Raw genomic sequence first — 21,139 nt, 5'->3', positions numbered from 1 at the left:
CACATGTACATACACACGTCCACACACGCAAATATACATACCTACACAGCTTTCCATGGTTTACCCCAGACGCTTCACATGCCTTGCTTCAATCCACTGACAGCACGTCAACCCCTGTATACCACATGACTCCAATTCACTCTATTTCTTGCCCTCCTTTCACCCTCCTGCATGTTCAGGCCCCGATCACACAAAATCTTTTTCACTCCATCTTTCCACCTCCAATTTGGTCTCCCTCTTCTCCTCGTTCCCTCCACCTCCGACACATATATCCTCTTGGTCAATCTCTCCTCACTCATTCTCTCCATGTGCCCAAACCATTTCAAAACACCCTCTTCTGCTCTCTCAACCACGCTCTTTTTATTTCCACACCTCTCTCTTACCCTTACGTTACTTACTCGATCAAACCACCTCACACCACACATTGTCCTCAAACATCTCATTTCCAGCACATCCATCCTCCTGCGCACATCTCTATCCATAGCCCACGCCTCGCAACCATACAACATTGTTGGAACCACTATTCCCTCAAACATACCCATTTTTGCTTTCCGAGATAATGTTCTCGACTTCCACACATTTTTCAAGGCTCCCAAAATTTTCGCCCCCTCCCCCACCCTATGATCCACTTCCGCTTCCATGGTTCCATCCGCTGACAGATCCACTCCCAGATATCTAAAACACTTCACTTCCTCCAGTTTTTCTCCATTCAAACTCACCTCCCAATTGACTTGACCCTCACCCCTACTGTACCTAATAACCTTGCTCTTATTCACATTTACTCTCAACTTTCTTCTTCCACACACTTTACCAAACTCAGTCACCAGCTTCTGCAGTTTCTCACATGAATCAGCCACCAGCGCTGTATCATCAGCGAACAACAACTGACTCACTTCCCAAGCTCTCTCATCCCCAACAGACTTCATACTTGCCCCTCTTTCCAGGACTCTTGCATTTACCTCCCTTACAACCCCATCCATAAACAAATTAAACAACCATGGAGACATCACACACCCCTGCCGCAAACCTACATTCACTGAGAACCAATCACTTTCCTCTCTTCCTACACGTACACATGCCTTACATCCTCGATAAAAACTTTTCACTGCTTCTAACAACTTGCCTCCCACACCATATATTCTTAATACCTTCCACAGAGCATCTCTATCAACTCTATCATATGCCTTCTCCAGATCCATAAATGCTACATACAAATCCATTTGCTTTTCTAAGTATTTCTCACATACATTCTTCAAAGCAAACACCTGATCCACACATCCTCTACCACTTCTGAAACCGCACTGCTCTTCCCCAATCTGATGCTCTGTACATGCCTTCACCCTCTCAATCAATACCCTCCCATATAATTTACCAGGAATACTCAACAAACTTATACCTCTGTAATTTGAGCACTCACTCTTATCCCCTTTGCCTTTGTACAATGGCACTATGCACGCATTCCGCCAATCCTCAGGCACCTCACCATGAGTCATACATACATTAAATAACCTTACCAACCAGTCAACAATACAGTCACCCCCTTTCTTAATAAATTCCACTGCAATGCCATCCAAATCTGCTGCCTTGCCGGCTTTCATCTTCCGCAAAGCTTTTACTACCTCTTCTCTGTTTACCAAATCATTTTCCCTAACCCTCTCACTTTGCACACCACCTCGACCAAAACACCCTATATCTGCCACTCTGTCATCAGACACATTCAACAAACCTTCAAAATACTCATTCCATCTCCTTCTCACATCACCGCTACTTGTTATCACCTCCCCATTTACGCCCTTCACTGAAGTTCCCATTTGCTCCCTTGTCTTACGCACCCTATTTACCTCCTTCCAGAACATGCACCTGGGCATGAGAAGAAAGATCATGAGAGGCAAGTGTTTTGGGAGCAGCTAAATGGGTGTGTTAGCGGTTTTGATGCACGAGACCGGGTTATAGTGATGGGTGATTTGAATGCGAAGGTGAGTAATGTGGCAGTTGAGGGAATAATTGGTATGCATGGGGTGTTCAGTGTTGTAAATGGAAATGGTGAAGAGCTTGTAGATTTATGTGCTGAAAAAGGACTGATGATTGGGAATACCTGGTTTAAAAAGCGAGATATACATAAGTATACTTATGTAAGTAGGAGAGATGGCCAGAGAGCGTTATTGGATTACGTGTTAATTGACAGGCGTGCGAAAGAGAGACTTTTGGATGTTAATGTGCTGAGAGGTGCAACTGGAGGGATGTCTGATCATTATCTTGTGGAGGCTAAGGTGAAGATTAGTATGGGTTTTCAGAAAAGAGGAGTGAATGTTGGGGTGAAGAAGGTGGTGAGAGTAAGTGAGCTTGGGAAGGAGACCTGTGTGGGGAAGTACCAGGAGAGACTGTGTACAGAATGGAAAAAGGTGAGAACAATGGAAGTAAGGGGAGTGGGGGATGAATGGGATGTATTTAGGGAATCAGTGATGGATTGCGCAAAAGATGCTTGTGGCATGAGAAGAGTGGGAGGTGGGCTGTTTAGAAAGGGTAGTGAGTGGTGGGATGAAGAAGTAAGAGTATTAGTGAAAGAGAAGAGAGAGGCATTTGGACAATTTTTGCAGGGAAAAAATGCATTTGAGTGGGAGAAGTATAAAAGAAAGAGACAGGAGGTCAAGAGAAAGGTGCAAGAGGTGAAAAAAAGGGCAAATGAGAGTTGGGGTGAGAGACTATCAGTAAATTTTAGGGAGAATAAAAAAAAAAAAAAAAAAAGATATATATATGTATATATATATATATATATATATATATATATATATATATATATATATATATATATATATATATATACATATATATATATATATATATATATATATATATATATATATATATATATATATATATATATATGATTATTTATTCATTAATTCATTTATTCATGCGTGTGATTACGCACAAAGGAAGTCATTAGCCGCGCCACCCTGGGCAGGCAGCCGCTGCTGTTAAATGTTCATCCACTTGCACCTTTACATGTTAACAGAAAACAACGGTAAACGGATTGACTAGAGCCGTTGGCCTCTCTCTCACCAGGCTGTCGCATGTAGGACGATTCTTACTACCTAACCTAGAGGTAAAGGTTGTTGCATGGCGTCAGAGCGCCGTGCATGTTGAAGACATGAAGTGGACTCTACATGTTGTAGGCTTGTAGTGTACCCTACATGTTGTAGGCTTGTAGTGTACCCTACATGTTGTAGGCTTGTAGTGTACCCTACATGTTGTAGGCTTGTAGTGTACCCTACATGTTGTAGGCTTGTAGTGTACCCTACATGTTGTAGGCTTGTAGTGTACCCTACATGTTGTAGGCTTGTAGTGTACCCTATATGCTGTAGGCTTGTAGTGTACCCTACATGTTGTGGGCTTGTAGTGTACCCTACATGTTGTAGGCTTGTAGTGTACCCTACATGTTGTAGGCTTGTAGTGTACCCTACATGTTGTAGGCTTGTAGTGTACCCTACATGTTGTAGGCTTGTAGTGTACCCTACATGTTGTGGGCTTGTAGTGTACCCTACATGTTGTAGGCTTGTAGTGTACCCTACATGTTGTAGGCTTGTAGTGTACCCTACATGTTGTAGGCTTGTAGTGTACCCTACATGTTGTAGGCTTGTAGTGTACCCTACATGTTGTAGGCTTGTAGTGTACCCTACATGTTGTAGGCTTGTAGTGTACCCTACATGTTGTAGGCTTGTAGTGTACCCTACATGTTGTAGGCTTGTAGTGTACCCTACATGTTGTAGGCTTGTAGTGTACCCTACATGTTGTAGGCTTGTAGTGTACCCTACATGTTGTAGGCTTGTAGTGTACCCTACATGTTGCAGGCTTGTAGTGTACCCTACATGTTGTAGGCTTGTAGTGTACCCTACATGTTGTAGGCTTGTAGTGTACCCTACATGCTGTAGGCTTGTAGTGTACCCTACATGTTGCAGGCTTGTAGTGTACCCTACATGTTGTAGGCTTGTAGTGTACCCTACATGTTGTAGGCTTGTAGTGTACCCTACATGTTGTAGGCTTGTAGTGTACCCTACATGTTGTAGGCTTGTAGTGTACCCTACATGTTGTAGGCTTGTAGTGTACCCTACATGTTGTAGGCTTGTAGTGTACCCTACATGTTGTAGGCTTGTAGTGTACCCTACATGTTGTAGGCTTGTAGTGTACCCTACATGTTGTAGGCTTGTAGTGTACCCTACATGTTGTAGGCTTGTAGTGTACCCTACATGTTGTAGGCTTGTAGTGTACCCTACATGTTGTAGGCTTGTAGTGTACCCTACATGTTGTAGGCTTGTAGTGTACCCTACATGTTGTAGGCTTGTAGTGTACCCTACATGTTGTAGGCTTGTAGTGTACCCTACATGTTGTAGGCTTGTAGTGTACCCTACATGTTGTAGGCTTGTAGTGTACCCTACATGTTGTAGGCTTGTAGTGTACCCTACATGTTGTAGGCTTGTAGTGTACCCTACATGTTGTAGGCTTGTAGTGTACCCTACATGTTGTAGGCTTGTAGTGTACCCTACATGTTGTAGGCTTGTATTGTACCCTACATGTTGTAGGCTTGTAGTGTACCCTACATGTTGTAGGCTTGTAGTGTACCCTACATGTTGTAGGCTTGTAGTGTACCCTACATGTTGTAGGCTTGTAGTGTACCCTACATGTTGTAGGCTTGTAGTGTACCCTACATGTTGTAGGCTTGTAGTGTACCCTACATGTTGTAGGCTTGTATTGTACCCTACATGTTGTAGGCTTGTAGTGTACCCTACATGTTGTAGGCTTGTAGTGTACCCTACATGTTGTAGGCTTGTAGTGTACCCTACATGTTGTAGGCTTGTAGTGTACCCTACATGTTGTAGGCTTGTAGTGTACCCTACATGTTGTGGGCTTGTAGTGTACCCTACATGTTGCAGGCTTGTAGTGTACCCTACATGTTGTAGGCTTGTAGTGTACCCTACATGTTGTAGGCTTGTAGTGTACCCTACATGTTGTAGGCTTGTAGTGTACCCTACATGTTGTAGGCTTGTAGTGTACCCTACATGTTGTAGGCTTGTAGTGTACCCTACATGTTGTAGGCTTGTAGTGTACCCTACATGTTGTAGGCTTGTAGTGTACCCTACATGTTGTAGGCTTGTAGTGTACCCTACATGTTGCAGGCTTGTAGTGTACCCTACATGTTGTAGACATAAGATGGGCGTGGCCACTGCTGGCGACAGACCACCGTAAATGTTGTAGACTTGAGATGGGCTCGGCCACTGCTGGCGACGAAGCACCCTGCATGTTGTAGACTTGAAACGGCAGTTCGCACGCCTGGCGACAGGTGCATACTGACCTCCGTGATTGGCTATGGTGTAAAGAGGGAGTCTCGTCTATGTCACTGTCTCACCACATGCCTGAGGTTAGCCGCTCACACGACTACGTTGGCTCTTCTGGTTGACAACGTCATTTTCTTGTTTTCTTTTCCTTTAAGTTAACATGATCAGGGAACTTTGATGTTACAACTCATACACACAAAGAAGGATTATCTGTAGACTAACAACGCTGAGGAGGGTATTTATCTGACGTTTGCAGACTGGGGAAAGCTATTTGTCTTAAGCTCACAGCGCTGGAAGGGGTAGTTGTCGTAGGTTCACAGTGCTGTAGGGGGTAGTTGTCGTAGGTTCACAGTGCTGGAGGGGGTAGTTGTCGTAGGTTCACAGTGCTGTAGAGGGTAGTCGTCGTAGGTTCACAGTGCTGGAGGGGGTAGTCGTCGTAGGTTTACAGCGCTGGATGGGGTAGTTGTCGTAGGTTCACATTGCTGGAGAGGGTAGTCGTCGTAGGTTCACAGCGCTGGATGGGGTAGTTGTCGTAGGTTCACAGTGCTGGAGGGGGTAGTTGTCGTAGGTTCACAGTGCTGGAGGGGTAGTCGTCGTAGGTTCACAGTGCTGGAGAGGGTAGTCGTCGTAGGTTCACAGTGCTGGAGGGGGTAGTTGTCGTAGGTTCACAGTGCTGTAGAGGGTAGTCGTCGTAGGTTCACAGTGCTGGAGGGGGTAGTCGTCGTAGGTTTACAGCGCTGGATGGGGTAGTTGTCGTAGGTTCACATTGCTGGAGAGGGTAGTCGTCGTAGGTTCACAGCGCTGGATGGGGTAGTTGTCGTAGGTTCACAGTGCTGTAGGGGGTAGTTGTCGTAGGTTCACAGCGCTAGAGGGGGTAGTCGTCGTAGGTTCACAGCGCTGGATGGGGTAGTTGTCGTAGGTTCACAGTGCTGGAGGGGGTAGTTGTCGTAGGTTCACAGTGCTGGAGGGGGTAGTCGTCGTAGGTTCACAGTGCTGGAGGGGGTAGTTGTCGTAGGTTCACAGTGCTGTAGGGGGTAGTCGTCGTAGGTTCACAGTGCTGGAGGGAGTAGTCGTCGTAGGTTCACAGCGCTGGATGGGGTAGTTGTCGTAGGTTCACAGTGCTGGAGGGGGTAGTCGTCGTAGGTTCACAGTGCTGGAGGGGGTAGTCGTCGTAGGTTCACAGTGCTGGAGGGGGTAGTCGTCGTAGGTTCACAGTGCTGGAAGGGGTAGTTGTCGTAGGTTCACAGCGCTGCAAGTGGTAGTCGTCGTAGGTTCACAGTGCTGGAAGGGGTAGTCGTCGTAGGTTCACAGTGCTGGAAGGGGTAGTCGTCGTAGGTTCACAGTGCTGGAGGGGGTAGTCGTCGTAGATTCACAGTGCTGGAGGGGGTAGTCGTCGTAGGTTCACAATGGTGGAAGATGTATTTGTCTCAAGTTTCCAGTGCTGGAGGTGGGTGATTGCGTTGTAAGGTGATGGTGCTGAAGGGGATGAGCCCCGAGACATTCACTCATCCAACATGAGGCTGGAGAGTAGCCTCCTGGATCCCTCCAGCTTGGTTGGATGCTACCCGCCTCCAAGAAACGGCCATTGGCACTAACGAAGTACGGGGGCTGCTACCGCTTGCCAGGGCCATCATGGCCTCCTTCCCTAAGCTTGCTCCTGACGGCAGACTGTCGTCGGAGTTTTCTCTTTCCCAGGAAGACGATGCCGTTGTAAGCCGTGACTCATGACGAGGGCTGGAGACGATGCTTGATAAAAAACTTGATCAACGTAAAAATTTGATTGCCAATTAATCTGGCCTCCGGGGCCCCGTTGATCCAAACAATATCTTGGTAATGTTTATCCCTACTTAAGTTCGAGGGAGGAGGTGGGTAACACGTTTCGTGTACCTGCCTTGATGCAAGCGGCCTGAGACGGTGTTCCTGGCGCCACATGCAGGGAGATCATCTCCAAATATATAGGTCGTTAAGCAGATGGTACAACGTTTGGTCTAAACATTTCGAGATCACTGGTTTGAAAGTTTGATCTGAAAGGCACACGACGCGAGAGTCTGTGTTGCCTCAATGGTCGTCTTTTGCTTTTCTGCAAGTGCCATGGGTCATGTGCTCTTGGTTAAAAGAACATTAAAAACTGAAGATAATCTAATACAACTCCATAACTCACGAGGTCCAAGAGATCACAGCATGGCTCATCAACTCCTGGTGTTCGAAGCCCATCTCGTCATGTCGACTATATTTCTGTTCAGTTTGTTTGTCATCCTAAAATCTGTTCGTACGTACACAGACTGGACGGATCACTTGCTGCCTATCAGACCCTTCACATCCATCCTTAATTCCCGCCCATTGCGACATAGATTTTTCGTCTCGTACTACGACTGTGTTACGTGTTCTTTCATTCTGCAAACGAGATTGATCCGTCGAGTGGGACTTGCTTCTCTCTAGACCTCAGTGGCTGGGCGCCCTCAGTGCTCTAGAACAACGGGTATTATTCCGTCATCATCGCTTGAAATTCCTCACCCATCTTACTCTGTCTTCCTCATCTGCTGGTACCATCTTAAAGCGTAAATCTTCCTCAGCAGCCCCTTATCTACCATGCCTTTCACAAGGTCCAACCATCTGAACAAGTTTTCACCCACGCAACGTTGGCGTAGCTTCTACACATCGCTTGCCTCCTTAACATTCTCTATTCTTGTAGTTCCTACTTTATCATGCTCACTGACCACCTCGACTCCTCTCATATTTGACCCGTATGCATCCAGGAAAGGTGAAGTCTCTCATCCCTACACTAGAGGTGGAGCACCATTGAGCGCTCCTAGCACTGCTTCCCATGCACCATGTCTCTCCTTTCCCTTTGCCGGCCTGTTTTATCGCCCACTCTCTACAGTCACTTTTTCACTGTTTTTCCCGATTTTTTGACCCAGTCTGACGTTACAGGGATTGCCAACTCTGTCAGACAATGTAAGCCTCGATTTTGATTGCCCTCTCAGTGTAAGTATGCCCTTACTACACACACACACACACTGAAAACAACTCTCCTTTCCTTCATTTTTTTTACGTAATCAGAACGTCACAGTTAACTAAATGTCCTAGTGAAGCCATTCTCATTAACGATATATATATATATATATATATATATATATATATATATATATATATATATATATATATATATATATATATATATATACATATATATATATATATATATATATATATATATATATATATATATATATATATATATATATATATATATCATACTTATCCACCGTCTCCCGCGTCAGCGAGGTAGCGCAAGGAAACAGACGAAAAATGGCCCAACCCACTCACATACACATGTATATACATAAACGCCCACACACGCACGTGTACATACATATACATTTCAACATATACATACATATACATACACAGACATACACACATATACACATGTACATATCCATACTTGATGCCTTCATCCATTTCCATCACCACCTCGCCACACATGAAAATAGCATCCCCCCCAAACACACACACACACACACACACACACACACACACACACACTCAGTCTCTAGCTGTCATGTGTAATGCACCGAAAACACAGCTCCCTTTCGCCATCCAGATGGAACAAAACTTTCTATGGTTTACCCCAGACGCTTCACATGCCCTGGTTCAATCCATTGACAGCACGTCGACCCCGGTATACCGCATCCTTCCAATTCACTCTATTCCTTGCACGCCTTTCACCCTCCTTGTATGTTCAGGCACCAATCACTCAAAATCTTTTTCACTTTATCCTTCTACATCCAATTTGGTCTCCCAGTTCTCGTTCCCTCCACCTCTGACACATATATCCTCTTTATCAATCTTTCCTCGCTCATTCTCTCCATGTGATCAAACCATTTCAACACACCCTCTTCTGCTCTCTCAGCCACACTCTTTTTCTTAAGTGAATCACTCTCGTTTTGCCTCGTCTTCAAAGTCCCTCACTCGTATTATACGCGTAAGTTTACAAGGTGAGGTTAAATGGTTCACCCATGTTGTTCCGTCTGTTCCTACGTAGTCCAGTTTCCTTCAACCAAGCTGCCCTACTTGAGGACTTCTTCGTCAGCGTCACGAGAGCCAGCACTTTACAGCCATCCGGCCGGCCGTCTAGCTCGCTCGCTGAGGTGGAAAAAGATAGTGCGTGATATCTCTCCTACCCTCCCATTACTTACTCGATCAAACCACTGCACACCACATAGTGTCCTCAAACATTCCATTTCCAAAACATCCACCCTCCGAACAACCCAAATATATATATATATATATATATATATATATATATATATATATATATATATATATATATAGCCTAAAGCAGATACCCAAATTATCGACCAGTACCTAACGGAAGATGAAAAACTGGGTTGGCTGTGGACCGACTGCTGCAACCAGGATTCGAACTTGTCTCAGGCTTCTGCTTCACCTGTCAGAAACAGCTCATCAGCTGTGGTAATTTTTCATCTCCCGCACATTCACTTCAGTCACTACATATACCCTAACCGTACCGTCTCCCCTCTCATCTCAAGTGCTCACACGTCCATACAGACACTGGACAAAAGCATCGACATTGCACAGTCCTGATGAAATCCTGCATTCATTTCCAGAAATCTACTCGTGATACATTCCACTCCAGGTTCTCTTTTAAAGGTATATTCGCGCCGCCACTTACATTGTGTCTCCTCACTGCCACTAACCTAGTGTCCCCCCCGTCCCATTAACCAGATATCTCCCCAGAGACTTTAACACAGTGTTTCTCTTGATCTCATTAACCATGTGTCTCCTCAACGCCAGTGACTAAGTGTTTCCTTTAATGACATAAACCAAATGTATCTATAATACATCTAACCCTATGTTCTTCCTTGTGCATTAAGCAGGTGTCTCACTGGTGCCACTTGGCCAGTGTTTCACCATGTGCCACAGACCAAGAGGCCCTGCCACCCCAGTTAACCAGCTGTGCCTTGAGTGCTCCTAACCTAGTGTTCCTTCCAGTGACATTAACCAGAGTGGCACTAGGCCATTTGCACCTCTAGGCTCCATTAACCACGTATTTGCCCATGTCATTACCCAGAATTTTGCCCCAGTATTACTAACCTTGGATGTGCTCAGTATAGCCCAGTGTCTTCACCCAGTACCATGAGTCAGGTGTCTTCTAGCACCCAGTATACCCCAGTGTTCCTTACCCAGTTCCCTGTCTCACAGTGCCTCCCTACTAAGCAGATGTATCCGGCAGGTGTTCAGCGGGGAGGGGAAGCGGTACCTGAGCACTGTCGACCCCCGGCGGAGTAACTGGACGCGGTACCTGCGCCCCGCGCCAGACAGGGACTCGGCCAACCTCGTAGTCGTCCTAAGACCCATCCTCGACCCCGGTGAGTATTGCTGCCCTACTGCCTCGGGTGTCTTAAGGTGTACTGGTCGTGTGTGAGCGTGTTGCAGGTGTAATGGTCATGTATGGGGTTGTTGAGGGTATAATGGTTGTGTATGGGGATGTTTAAGATGTACTGGTTGTAAATGGGGATGTTGAAAGTGGACTGGTAATGTAAGGGTGTGTTGCAGGTGAGGTTGTCGTGTGTATGGGTTTTCCAGGTGTATCTATTGGTAATGTATAGGGAGTGTTGCACGTGTACTTGTCGTTTATGGGGTGTTGCAGGTGTACTGGTTGTGTATAGGTGGTGTTGCAGATGTACTGTTTGTGTATAAGGGGTGTTGAGAGGGTACTGGTCGTGTCGAGGATGCATAATATCATAACGAGGGTGTCTTGGTTGTGCCTGGTAGAGGTGTCGAGGGTGTAGAGCTGTGTTGCTTCGTCTGGTTTTGTCGGAGGAGTTAAGGTTGTAGTGAGTACAGAGGGAGGGAGGGATGACAACACCAAACTTATGACGCACTGATACATTATCTGCTGAAGGACGGCTGTAGTGCATTGAGTTCCTTAACTTATCTAGGATAGAGACAGTAGAGTAAAACAGAAGGCATCTCCCTCTCCACCGTTTCCTCTGGCACAACACTCGGTAGGGGAATAGAGTAGGAACACCGTGGAAAGAGTGTACTGACATGGGAATTCTGTAGGAAAGTGTGAATTGGAATGACATCCTAGTGACCTACTGAAGCTGGATTCTCTGGAGAAAAGGCTCAGATTCGAAAAAAAATGCTGAAGTTGTTTTGTAACAAAAATTATATATTGTGCGGTTTCCCTTCTTTGATAACTAATACCTCTGAGGCATTTGTCTTGCTGCGATTTAAAGATGATAATAGTTCTTGCTAACTGGAAGTAGTTCAAGTGTTCCACAGCTGTAAAACTGAAAAGAAATCTTGGTTTTCTTGGCGTCACACGCACCTTTTAATTTCACATCGTTATTTCTGGTCACTGAATCTCTACCGGAAATAAAGAAATTGTCGAGTGTTGTTCAAAGTTACTATTACAAAACTTTTCTCAATTCTCCTGGAAATTGGCATTATATATATATATATATATATATATATATATATATATATATATATATATATATATATATATATATATCATACAAACCTCCAACAGCCAGGATCGAGCCCGGAACCACTCTGCCACAGGCGGGAATCTACGTAGTGCTAGGCTATGGGCCTGGCTGATAGGAAATAACTATTCGAATACTATGTATTCGAATACCCTTCGTCTCACGGTGGTGAGCAACGGGGTCTAAACCGGTCATTTCCCAACAAGCGCACATAGCCAGCAGATAGCATTTTACCGAACCTAACTGTACATTCCCGCCTGTGGCACAAGGGTCACGGGTTCGATCCTGGCTGTTGGGGGTTTGTATGTTCTATGAAGGTGCGCGTTCATATGCACTTTATTCGTATTCATATACCTCCGCGAATAAAGAACCGGAAAGAACCGGTGTACTCATATATATATATATATATATATATATATATATATATATATATATATATATATATATATATATATATATACATATATATATATATATATATATGAGTAGGAAGAGAGGAGAGTGATTGGTTCCCAGTGAAAGTCGGTTTGTAGCAGGGGTGCGTGATTTCTCCATGCTTGTTTAATTTGCTTATGGATGGAGTGGTTAGGGAGGTGAATGCAAGAGTTTTGGTAAAAGGGGGAAGTATGCAGTCAGTTATGGATGAGAAGGCTAGGGAAGTGAGTCCGTTGTTGTTCGCTGATGATACAGCGCTGGTAGCTGATTCGGGTGAGAAACTGCAGTAGTTGGTGACTGGGTTTGGTAGAGTGTGTGAAAGAGGAAAGTTGAGAGTAAATGTCGTTGCGAGAGCGGAAGAGGGTGTGTTGAAATGGTTTGGACATAAGGAGAGAATGAGTGAGGAAAGATTGACAAAGAAGATACATGTGTCAGAGGTGGAGGGAAGGAGGAGAAGTGGGAGACCAAACTGGAGGTGGAAGGATGGAGTGAAAAAAAATGGAAAGGTCTGTGGGAGCTGTGGTTTCGATGCATTATACACGGGAGCTAGAGACTGAGTGTGTACGAATGTGGCCTTGTTTTGTTTGTTCCTGGCGCTTCCTCGCTGGAGGGGAAAGAGGGGGGAGTGCTATTTCGTGTGTAGCGCGGTGGCGACGAGAATGGATGGGGGCAGCAAGTATGGATGTGTACATGTATATATATGTATATGTCTGTGTATGTATATGTATGTATACGTTGAAATGTACATGTATGTATATGTGTGTGTGGGGGGGGGTTATGTATGTACATGTGTATGTGGGTAGATTGGGCCATTCCTCGTCTGTTTCCGTGCGCTACCTCGCTAACGCGGGAGACGGCGATTAGATATGATATATATATATATATATATATATATATATATATATATATCCTAATCTTTCCTCATATAGCTTATATTCTTTCTTGAACATAAAGCTTAGTGGAGAGGAGAAAGAAAAGGTTATTTCTGAGAGACAGAATTTGTTTTGTTGCTATTCTTTGTGTTCATTCCAGTGCCACTTTCGACTCTGTTAGTCTTAGCGACCAGAACTGAGCACGGTACTCCAAATGAAGTCTGACCAGAACGTATCGAGGAGTGACCGGTGTACCTTTCGTTATATCAATCAATATATTTCTCTGTGAAATCTCGCAAGCATTTGCTTTGCCCTGGTCTGTGAAGCTGTTTATATCTTAGGTCATCAATAGTTTTCACTCCAACAAGGCGCCTTTTTCTTCAACTTTTGATAATGTCTTGCAGAGATTTCATGTTCAAATTTTTTTTTTCCCTTCTTGACTAAATACATTCTTACATCAATTTGTCTTAATCACTTTGTATACCACGCTTGTTTTCCTTTCACTTTTTCGTATTTTCGTTTCACTTGTGGAATCTGTAGTTATATCTATGAGCCTGGTTTCCTGATCATATATATATATATATATATATATACATACAAACCTCCAACAGCCAGGATCGAACCCGGGACCCCTGTGCAAGAGGCAGGCATGCTAACCGCTAGGCTATGGGACTGGCTAATAGGAAACAACTATTCGAATACTAAGTACTCGAATATCCTTCGTCTCACAATGGTGAGCAACGGGGTCTATACCGGTTATTTCCCAACAGGCGCACATAGCCAGCTGATATATATATATATATATATATATATATATATATATATATATATATATATATATATATATATATATATATATATATATATCATATATATATATATATATATATATATATATATATATATATATATATATATATATATACATATATATATTCAAAGAATTCTAACAGATTCTTGGAAACGATTTTTGAGAAGTGTTTCCTATTTCTCCAATTTTTGAAACTTTTACTGAAGAGCTTCCAGTGGCGTGCCACTTTCCCTTCCAGTAGGGACATGTTGAACACCCTAGTGATCAGTGATGGCATCTATTGATTTCTCTCAGCATTCTGAGAGCAGATGTAACGATCACTTGGCTTATTCGGACTTATTAATTCTTCTCTGAATATTCAAATACTTCATAGATATAACACTATGCACGCTTTTTTTCTTTTATTCTACTTTCTATGTCTAGAGATGCGACTTGTGCTTTTTTTTCGACTGTAAACACTTACTCGAACTACGTGATGAGTGAGGACTGGTCGTTAAGGTGCCTCCGTCCTTCCTGGGACGGCTAACCTGTGGAATTCTCTTCCTTCCTCTGTCCCCTCCTCTTTATGCGACTGTCTCATAGTCAGGTCTACTATAGTCGCCTGCGGAGCCAGGATTCTTTTCGACTTTCTTTCCCTCGAACATTTTTTCTATGACCTGAGATGGCCTTTGATTGCGTCATGTTATTAGCCCGTACTGTGACGATCGCTGTGTAAATGAATCTTTATTGCCGTTAGTCAAGCTGTTATTCTCTTTAGAAATGGACCTTTAGCATCTGATTTTCTTTTGTCTTTGATTCTGTCACATTTCAAGAGTTTATCCGGTTTCCTTATCCTCCTCTTTTGTGAAATCTTTTTTTAATCATCGTTTTTGCTGATGTTTATCTGCTTCCCAAAATCTCTGTATAATCTTATATACATTTCTGACCCTAAGGACTGTCACTTAATCTCGATTTCATGTATCTTTTCTCCTACTTTTTAATCCGTTTGTTTTTCGTTTTCTTTTTTTTTTTGTCATTGTGCATTGCATATCTCTCTTACATTTTCTATTTTCTTTCTCATAAAATCGTCTCTCGTGATGAATTTCATTTCATTTCTGAAGTTACCCCATATTTTTTCAGTTGTATACATGTAAAAACCTAATAATTCATTTTACATCACCAGTGTTCCGGCCCATTTTATCAGAATTTACAAATCTAAATTTAGGTATCATTGCGGTGCTATATATGAAGTCAAAAGAGAATTTTATAATAAATTGGATAATATCGTGATTAATGTTAACTAACTTATCACCGACCTCACAAAGCTAATTAGATCTCTGTTTGTGGACATCATTAAGTCTAATATGTTGTTACCTCTCGTTGGATCCCGATCATTTGATGGAAAAATCAATTAGTCTCTTTCCTACGTAGTCACTTCGTACGAAATCCCAGGTAACGTCAGCGTTGTTAAAATCACCAGCAAATTATTGACTTTTTCATCTAGAGACGTCGTTTCTTCGTATCAAGTATCATCATGGTTGCACAGTGTTCTGGGGGAAGTCTGCACACCACAAGACTTACATAAGGACGTCTTGTATATCAGTTCGTTGTAGATTGAGTCGTAGGCATCCACATCACTTTAACATATCTTAGTTACGTTAATTTTCCCACTGGGTATAGCTCAATACCCCTGCCGTGTGTAGTCGATCTTACTAAAAACATTATATCCTGGCATCTCTAAGTCTTATACTCGAGTGATCATGTATGGTATTCATCCAGGTTTCTGATACCTGGCTTTACTGATAGAGTAAATTGACGTTATTTCATCACGTTTACGTCGAGACTTTTGTTGTTGGTGTCAATTGTCCTCTAATGTTGGAGGTAACGTTTTTGTGGTGCAACTTACTGGAGCCAGACGTCAGTGGGTGTGCAAGAAGTGAGTTGAAGATGTGGCGGTTGACCGGGCGTGTCACTGGTTCTTGCGTCTTGCGTTAGATTTATAGATGGAACTCAGGTTCTGTTCTCAGTATCTCGTGGGTGTAGTGTTATCATCAGGGTGTATTTCTTCGTGTGTCTCGGGCTCATTAAGGTTACAATTGCTGTGGTGCAGGTGTCGAAGATGTGAAGTTGGTGTGTCAGAGGTGTATTAATTCTAAGTTGGTTGTGTCTGGTTTACTGGCTGTATGGAGGGTGCGTCGAGGATATAGTGGCTTTGTCGTTGGGGTGTCGTGAGTGTCGCGGACGTGCAGTGGAAGTGGCTTTTGCCAAGACCTCAGTGGTACGTCGGGGGTGTTTTGGTTGTGTACTGGGTGTCCGGAGAGAGTAGGAGTCGTCAGTAGTGTACTGGTTGTGTTCAGAGTGTACTCGTTGTGTCAAGGGTGTTTCCAGGATACATATTTTGTGTTGTGTGCACAGGCGGTGTGGTTGGATGTAGGGAAATAGCTTGAATTGTCTTAGAGGCATACTAGTCATGTGTATTGGTTGTGTTCTAGGTGTGTAGAAGTATCAGTATCATCAGGGATACACTAGTAAAGCCGTGAGGTGTGTCGAGGGTGTAGTGATAGTGTCAAAGATGAGTTAGTGGGTGTACTGATGATATCATCCTCTCTTTATGTATAGCGGCCGACATGGCATGGGCAAAACATGCCCTGGTCACGTCCATCTCAGGTGGGAGGAGCACAGGCTGAGGTTAAGAAGGAAGAGATTACTCAGACTTCCTCAGGTGTCTGTAGACCTGACTATTAACGGTAAAAATGATATAGGAAGAAGGAGGGACGGGAGGAGTGAGAGGCCTCCATAGATTCACTATTCTAGGGAAGAAGATACCATAACGGTCAGTCCTCGTGTGAACGGTCGCCTCAGAAACTGTGGGAAGCTCTGGTAATCGGAGTTGTGCTGCTTGTACCGAAGAGGTTACAGGCTTGCCCTGGGTGTGGTGTGAACTGCACTGTGTAGAATGTACGATCTGTAAAGGTGTTGGTTACCACACTTACGAAGTTAGCTGTGGTCTTGTGCCACACAGCTCCCTCGGGAAACTACAGTAGGCATGTTATCAGCCACAGTTATGGTAGGTTAAATCTCAGGGTTCGCTACAAGCCTAAGCGACCATGGGACGAGTCATCCTTAAACTGGGTTGGAAGTAGGCTTAGTCAGCCCTGAGGGTGGCTCAGCCTTGTACTGGATCTGACAGAAGCTGAGCACTTCTTAAGCTGTGGCCACACTCAGCCAAGGGATCCTTCAGCCGAAATCTTAAGCCAAAGTCACGATAAATTCAAGTCCCTCACGAGCCTGAGTCCACCGGGAACTTGAGTCAGTCATGAGCTTGAGTCCACCATGAATCTGAGTGGGCCGGGAGCCAGATCCGTTGCCGTAACACCCGCCAGCCGCTGCGCCGCTCTCATTTTTCACATGTTCCCGATACCACGGGAATTAGTCGTCCGAGTTCCCACGAGGATTTGCCTCTTAACGTCGAGGACCTGCACGTTTGTTGGGGGTGGTGTGTCAACAGCCCCGGGGTAATGTCGTCTTCCCTAACCCGCTCCCTTGCAATTCAAAATTCTGTCAGAATCAAATAGAACATATATATATATATATATATATATATATATATATATATATATATATATATATATATATATATATAGGGGATTAAGAATACTTCCCACGTATTCCCTGCGTGTCGTAGAAGGCGGCTAAAAGGGGAGGGAGCGGGGGGCTGGAAATCCTCCCCTCTTGTTTTTCTTTTTTTAACTTTCCAAGAGAAGGAACAGAGAAGGGGGCCAGGTGAGGATATTCCCTCAGAGGCCCAGTCCTCTGTTCTTAACGCTACCTTGCTAATGCGGGAAATGGCGAATAGTTTGAAAGAAAGAATATATATATATATATATATATATATATATATATATATATATATATATATATATATATATATATATATATATATATATCGCCACCAGCATCCCGCAGGTCGACATTGCCTTTTTTTGGGTGGGGTGGAAACCATCCATGAGATGTTAGTAGAAACCGATATGCAGAAACCAGGAAATGGTGCTGGAAAGTAAGTGAGGGTGAAGACACTGACTGAGATCGGGACAATGAAGACAGAAAACAGAAAAGGGGATGACAGAAAATAACTAATGGCAGGACACAATTGTTAAATGGCTATAATTGGTGGGAAGGAAATGGCAATAGATTAGAGAAAACAAGAGTTGGCGGTGAAAACAAGGACGTAGAACACATGATAGGGGTCAAAAATCGTGGCAGACGAAGGAACTTGTGAAACGCCATTAAGAAAATGGTATAGTGACTGAGAGACCGTGGCGAGCAAACGTGATAGATCGTGATGGCAGGAAATGCAAATAGAATGACAGCAAGATATAATACAGGAGGGAACAACTTAGTTACCAACATACACCTGGTCGATACAGGAACCTGTTTAAAAAACGAAAATAGCGACCAGGTAGAGTTATCCGGTAGAGGGTGGAAGCAATGAGAATATGGTAGAAAACAGGAAACTAGAAGAAAACGGTATATATATATATATATATATATATATATATATATATATATATATATATATATATATATATATATATATATGTATATATATATATATATATATATATATATATATATATATATATATATATATATATATATATATATATGAAAGGAATCAAAACGGATCCACATAATGAAGCATAAGAGTGTTTGGATTACACTAATTGTACAGTATTAAGAGACAACTGCACTTTCCATCACTCTGACAAAGAATTCTCTCCGATGTGACCGTATACACCGTATTGCCAGAGCCAGTCCCCATGAACACGTACAGAATCGCCACCCTGTTGTACACAGCATTACACAGAGTAGTGGCTGAGGGCCAGTCACACCTCTGCCACTGGGAGGGCTGCAAGTGCATCCATTGTGACTCAACCTAATGGTAGCAGATAAGAGATGAATGTTCATATCAATAACTGGGCATGTACCTTACATCACGAATTCTTCGCCTGCTCATCGCTCTTGAACTATCATGAGTTACAGCCATAGATGGTTGAATTATTCCTGGTTCTCCACCCTCACTGCTTACCCTAAATATCCCAACACCAGAGTATAACAGATACAGGTATGCGAGTATTACAGGTGAAGGAAATAATGTAGATTTGTTGTGGGTTCTCCCACGTTGGTCTCCGAGAGCATGATGAAGTAGATGCCTCAGCCACCTTGCGCTAGATGAGGAGGCTGTTGAAGACAATACTGGGGTGTCACATATAGATTTCAGAATTATAGTCATGAAGGAACTAACTTGTACCTGAAGCAAGTGGTATACGAGTGCAAATGGGTACTACTGACTCCATTTTCTATCGCAATGAAACTCATCAAAGAAAATATGGACATGAAAAATGTAGACTGTAATATGTTGTTACTGCTCTATTAAGGCTAGGCCATAGGTATGGAGAGGATGATTGGAAAAAGATGGACTTACAGGAATCCACATTACACAGATGAAGGAGGCAAGAAGGGTGAGAGGTATGGACGGGATAGAGTAAAGTAGAATGATGTGGTATATACGGGGGCAACGTGCTGTCAGTCATCTGAGCCAGGGTATATGTGGTGTCTAAGGGACATCACGGAATGGTATGTGAGTCTTGGTTGTGGATGGTTGGTTCTGGTTTCGGTGTTCGGTGAAGCTAGAGAGAAGATGTGAGCAAAGGAAGCCGTTGTTTTTATCTGTTTCTGGCTCTACCTCGCTAAAGGAGAAAATGACGAGCAAAAAGGAATAACATCTTGGTATCTCAGCCCCAGGTACTGCAAGGTCTCTACCTACCACACTCTGTATATCTCTTTCTTCAGTGTAAGCACTCTCATGGCTCTGAGAAACACCTAAAGCCGATCTCATGTCAAGACAGAAGCTTGTACCTTGTGATCCAAATGAATATATATTAGCAGAACTATTAAGGCACCTTCGTCAGGAAACAAATGAATCTAAATTGGATCCAACCGCTTTCATGAGAACGTTTGGATTACAGCATTTATGCAAAATTTGTAAGTGGCAACAACCCCGCCACCCATTTGCATTATCAGACCTGCTTCTCCACCTAAAATGCTAATTACACACACACACACACACACACACACACACACACACACACATACACACACACACACACACACACCTGCAACATGGTGCCAAAACCAGTGCCTTTGTACACATACTAAATCATTTAAAACGACACGACACAGACTATTTACCCGTCAAATCTCTCAACTCTGCCACAGCGTGTGCTGGGGGTGCTATCATTGCACGGCAGCTTAATGGTGTTCGGTCCGAGAGGAATGTTAGATTAACGATTGGAATCCTGCCTCACAAACCAAACTGTTAGACGTACTCATCATCCTCGAACTGAAGAGCACTTCAGCCACCAGCAACTTGATTATCTCTCGCGCTCTGCCCTCATGACTTGCCCTAGGTATCCTGAGGGCTCAGTGCACCACACTCGTCTCTGAGCCATGTACAGATATGCAGGCATTTAAGGGATTCCAGGTCATGTTCTTGTGGTTCCCTCACACGGATCTTGAGTGATCATGATAAAAGTTGAGGTTTAAGCCAAAGTTGTACATTGTTAACAGCGCTACTCATGCTACGAACTCAAGGAACGCTACTTCGAGCAGCCGATGTACGTTTTTTTCTAATCACTTTTGTAACCATTATTCTATGACATTCACAGCACTAGATTAAACGCTTGTTGAAAACCGGTGTTGTGTTATCAAACAAAAAGTAAAATATAGTGAGGACAGAGCTAACAGGTGTATTTGAGGCAAGTGTATAGGTACTAGCAAACCCATTTCCCATCATGACGAACTCTATCACATGTGTAAGAAGAAAGTAACAAAATCATTAGACTACAAGATGTTGTCACAGCTGGACAAAGTCTAACTTATAGGCATGATTGGCACTGTGGCTCACGTGGAAGTGATAACCACATGTATTGTCAAGTGTGCAGGCAGGACACATACTAGTGCTCTGTTGTCTTCACGTGTGAGTAAATTGAGTCGTTTGAAGGCAGGTGTAAATAAGGACTGTAAGAAAGAGTGCGACAGTTTTATTGTTGATAGGAAAACGAAACATCTGTGTAGCACCTGAAGTTATCAGTAACTGGCCACTGGTCACTGACAAAGACCCTTTGTGAC

The 21,139-nt window shown here is 43.5% G+C and overlaps 1 protein-coding gene across 1 annotated transcript in view; it reads left to right on the top strand.

Annotated features, from left to right (window-relative positions):
- Positions 1-21,139, top strand: part of LOC139755182 (uncharacterized) — a 622,641-nt gene that overhangs the window by 375,059 nt on the left and 226,443 nt on the right. Inside the window, 1 exon segment of the mRNA XM_071673354.1 lies at positions 10,591-10,726. Within this exon segment, the coding sequence (XP_071529455.1) occupies positions 10,591-10,726 (136 nt within the window).

The sequence above is a fragment of the Panulirus ornatus genome, chromosome 18 (assembly GCF_036320965.1).
Source record: "Panulirus ornatus isolate Po-2019 chromosome 18, ASM3632096v1, whole genome shotgun sequence".
NCBI lineage: Eukaryota > Metazoa > Arthropoda > Malacostraca > Decapoda > Palinuridae > Panulirus > Panulirus ornatus.
This window is presented reverse-complemented; position numbering and strand designations above follow the sequence as displayed.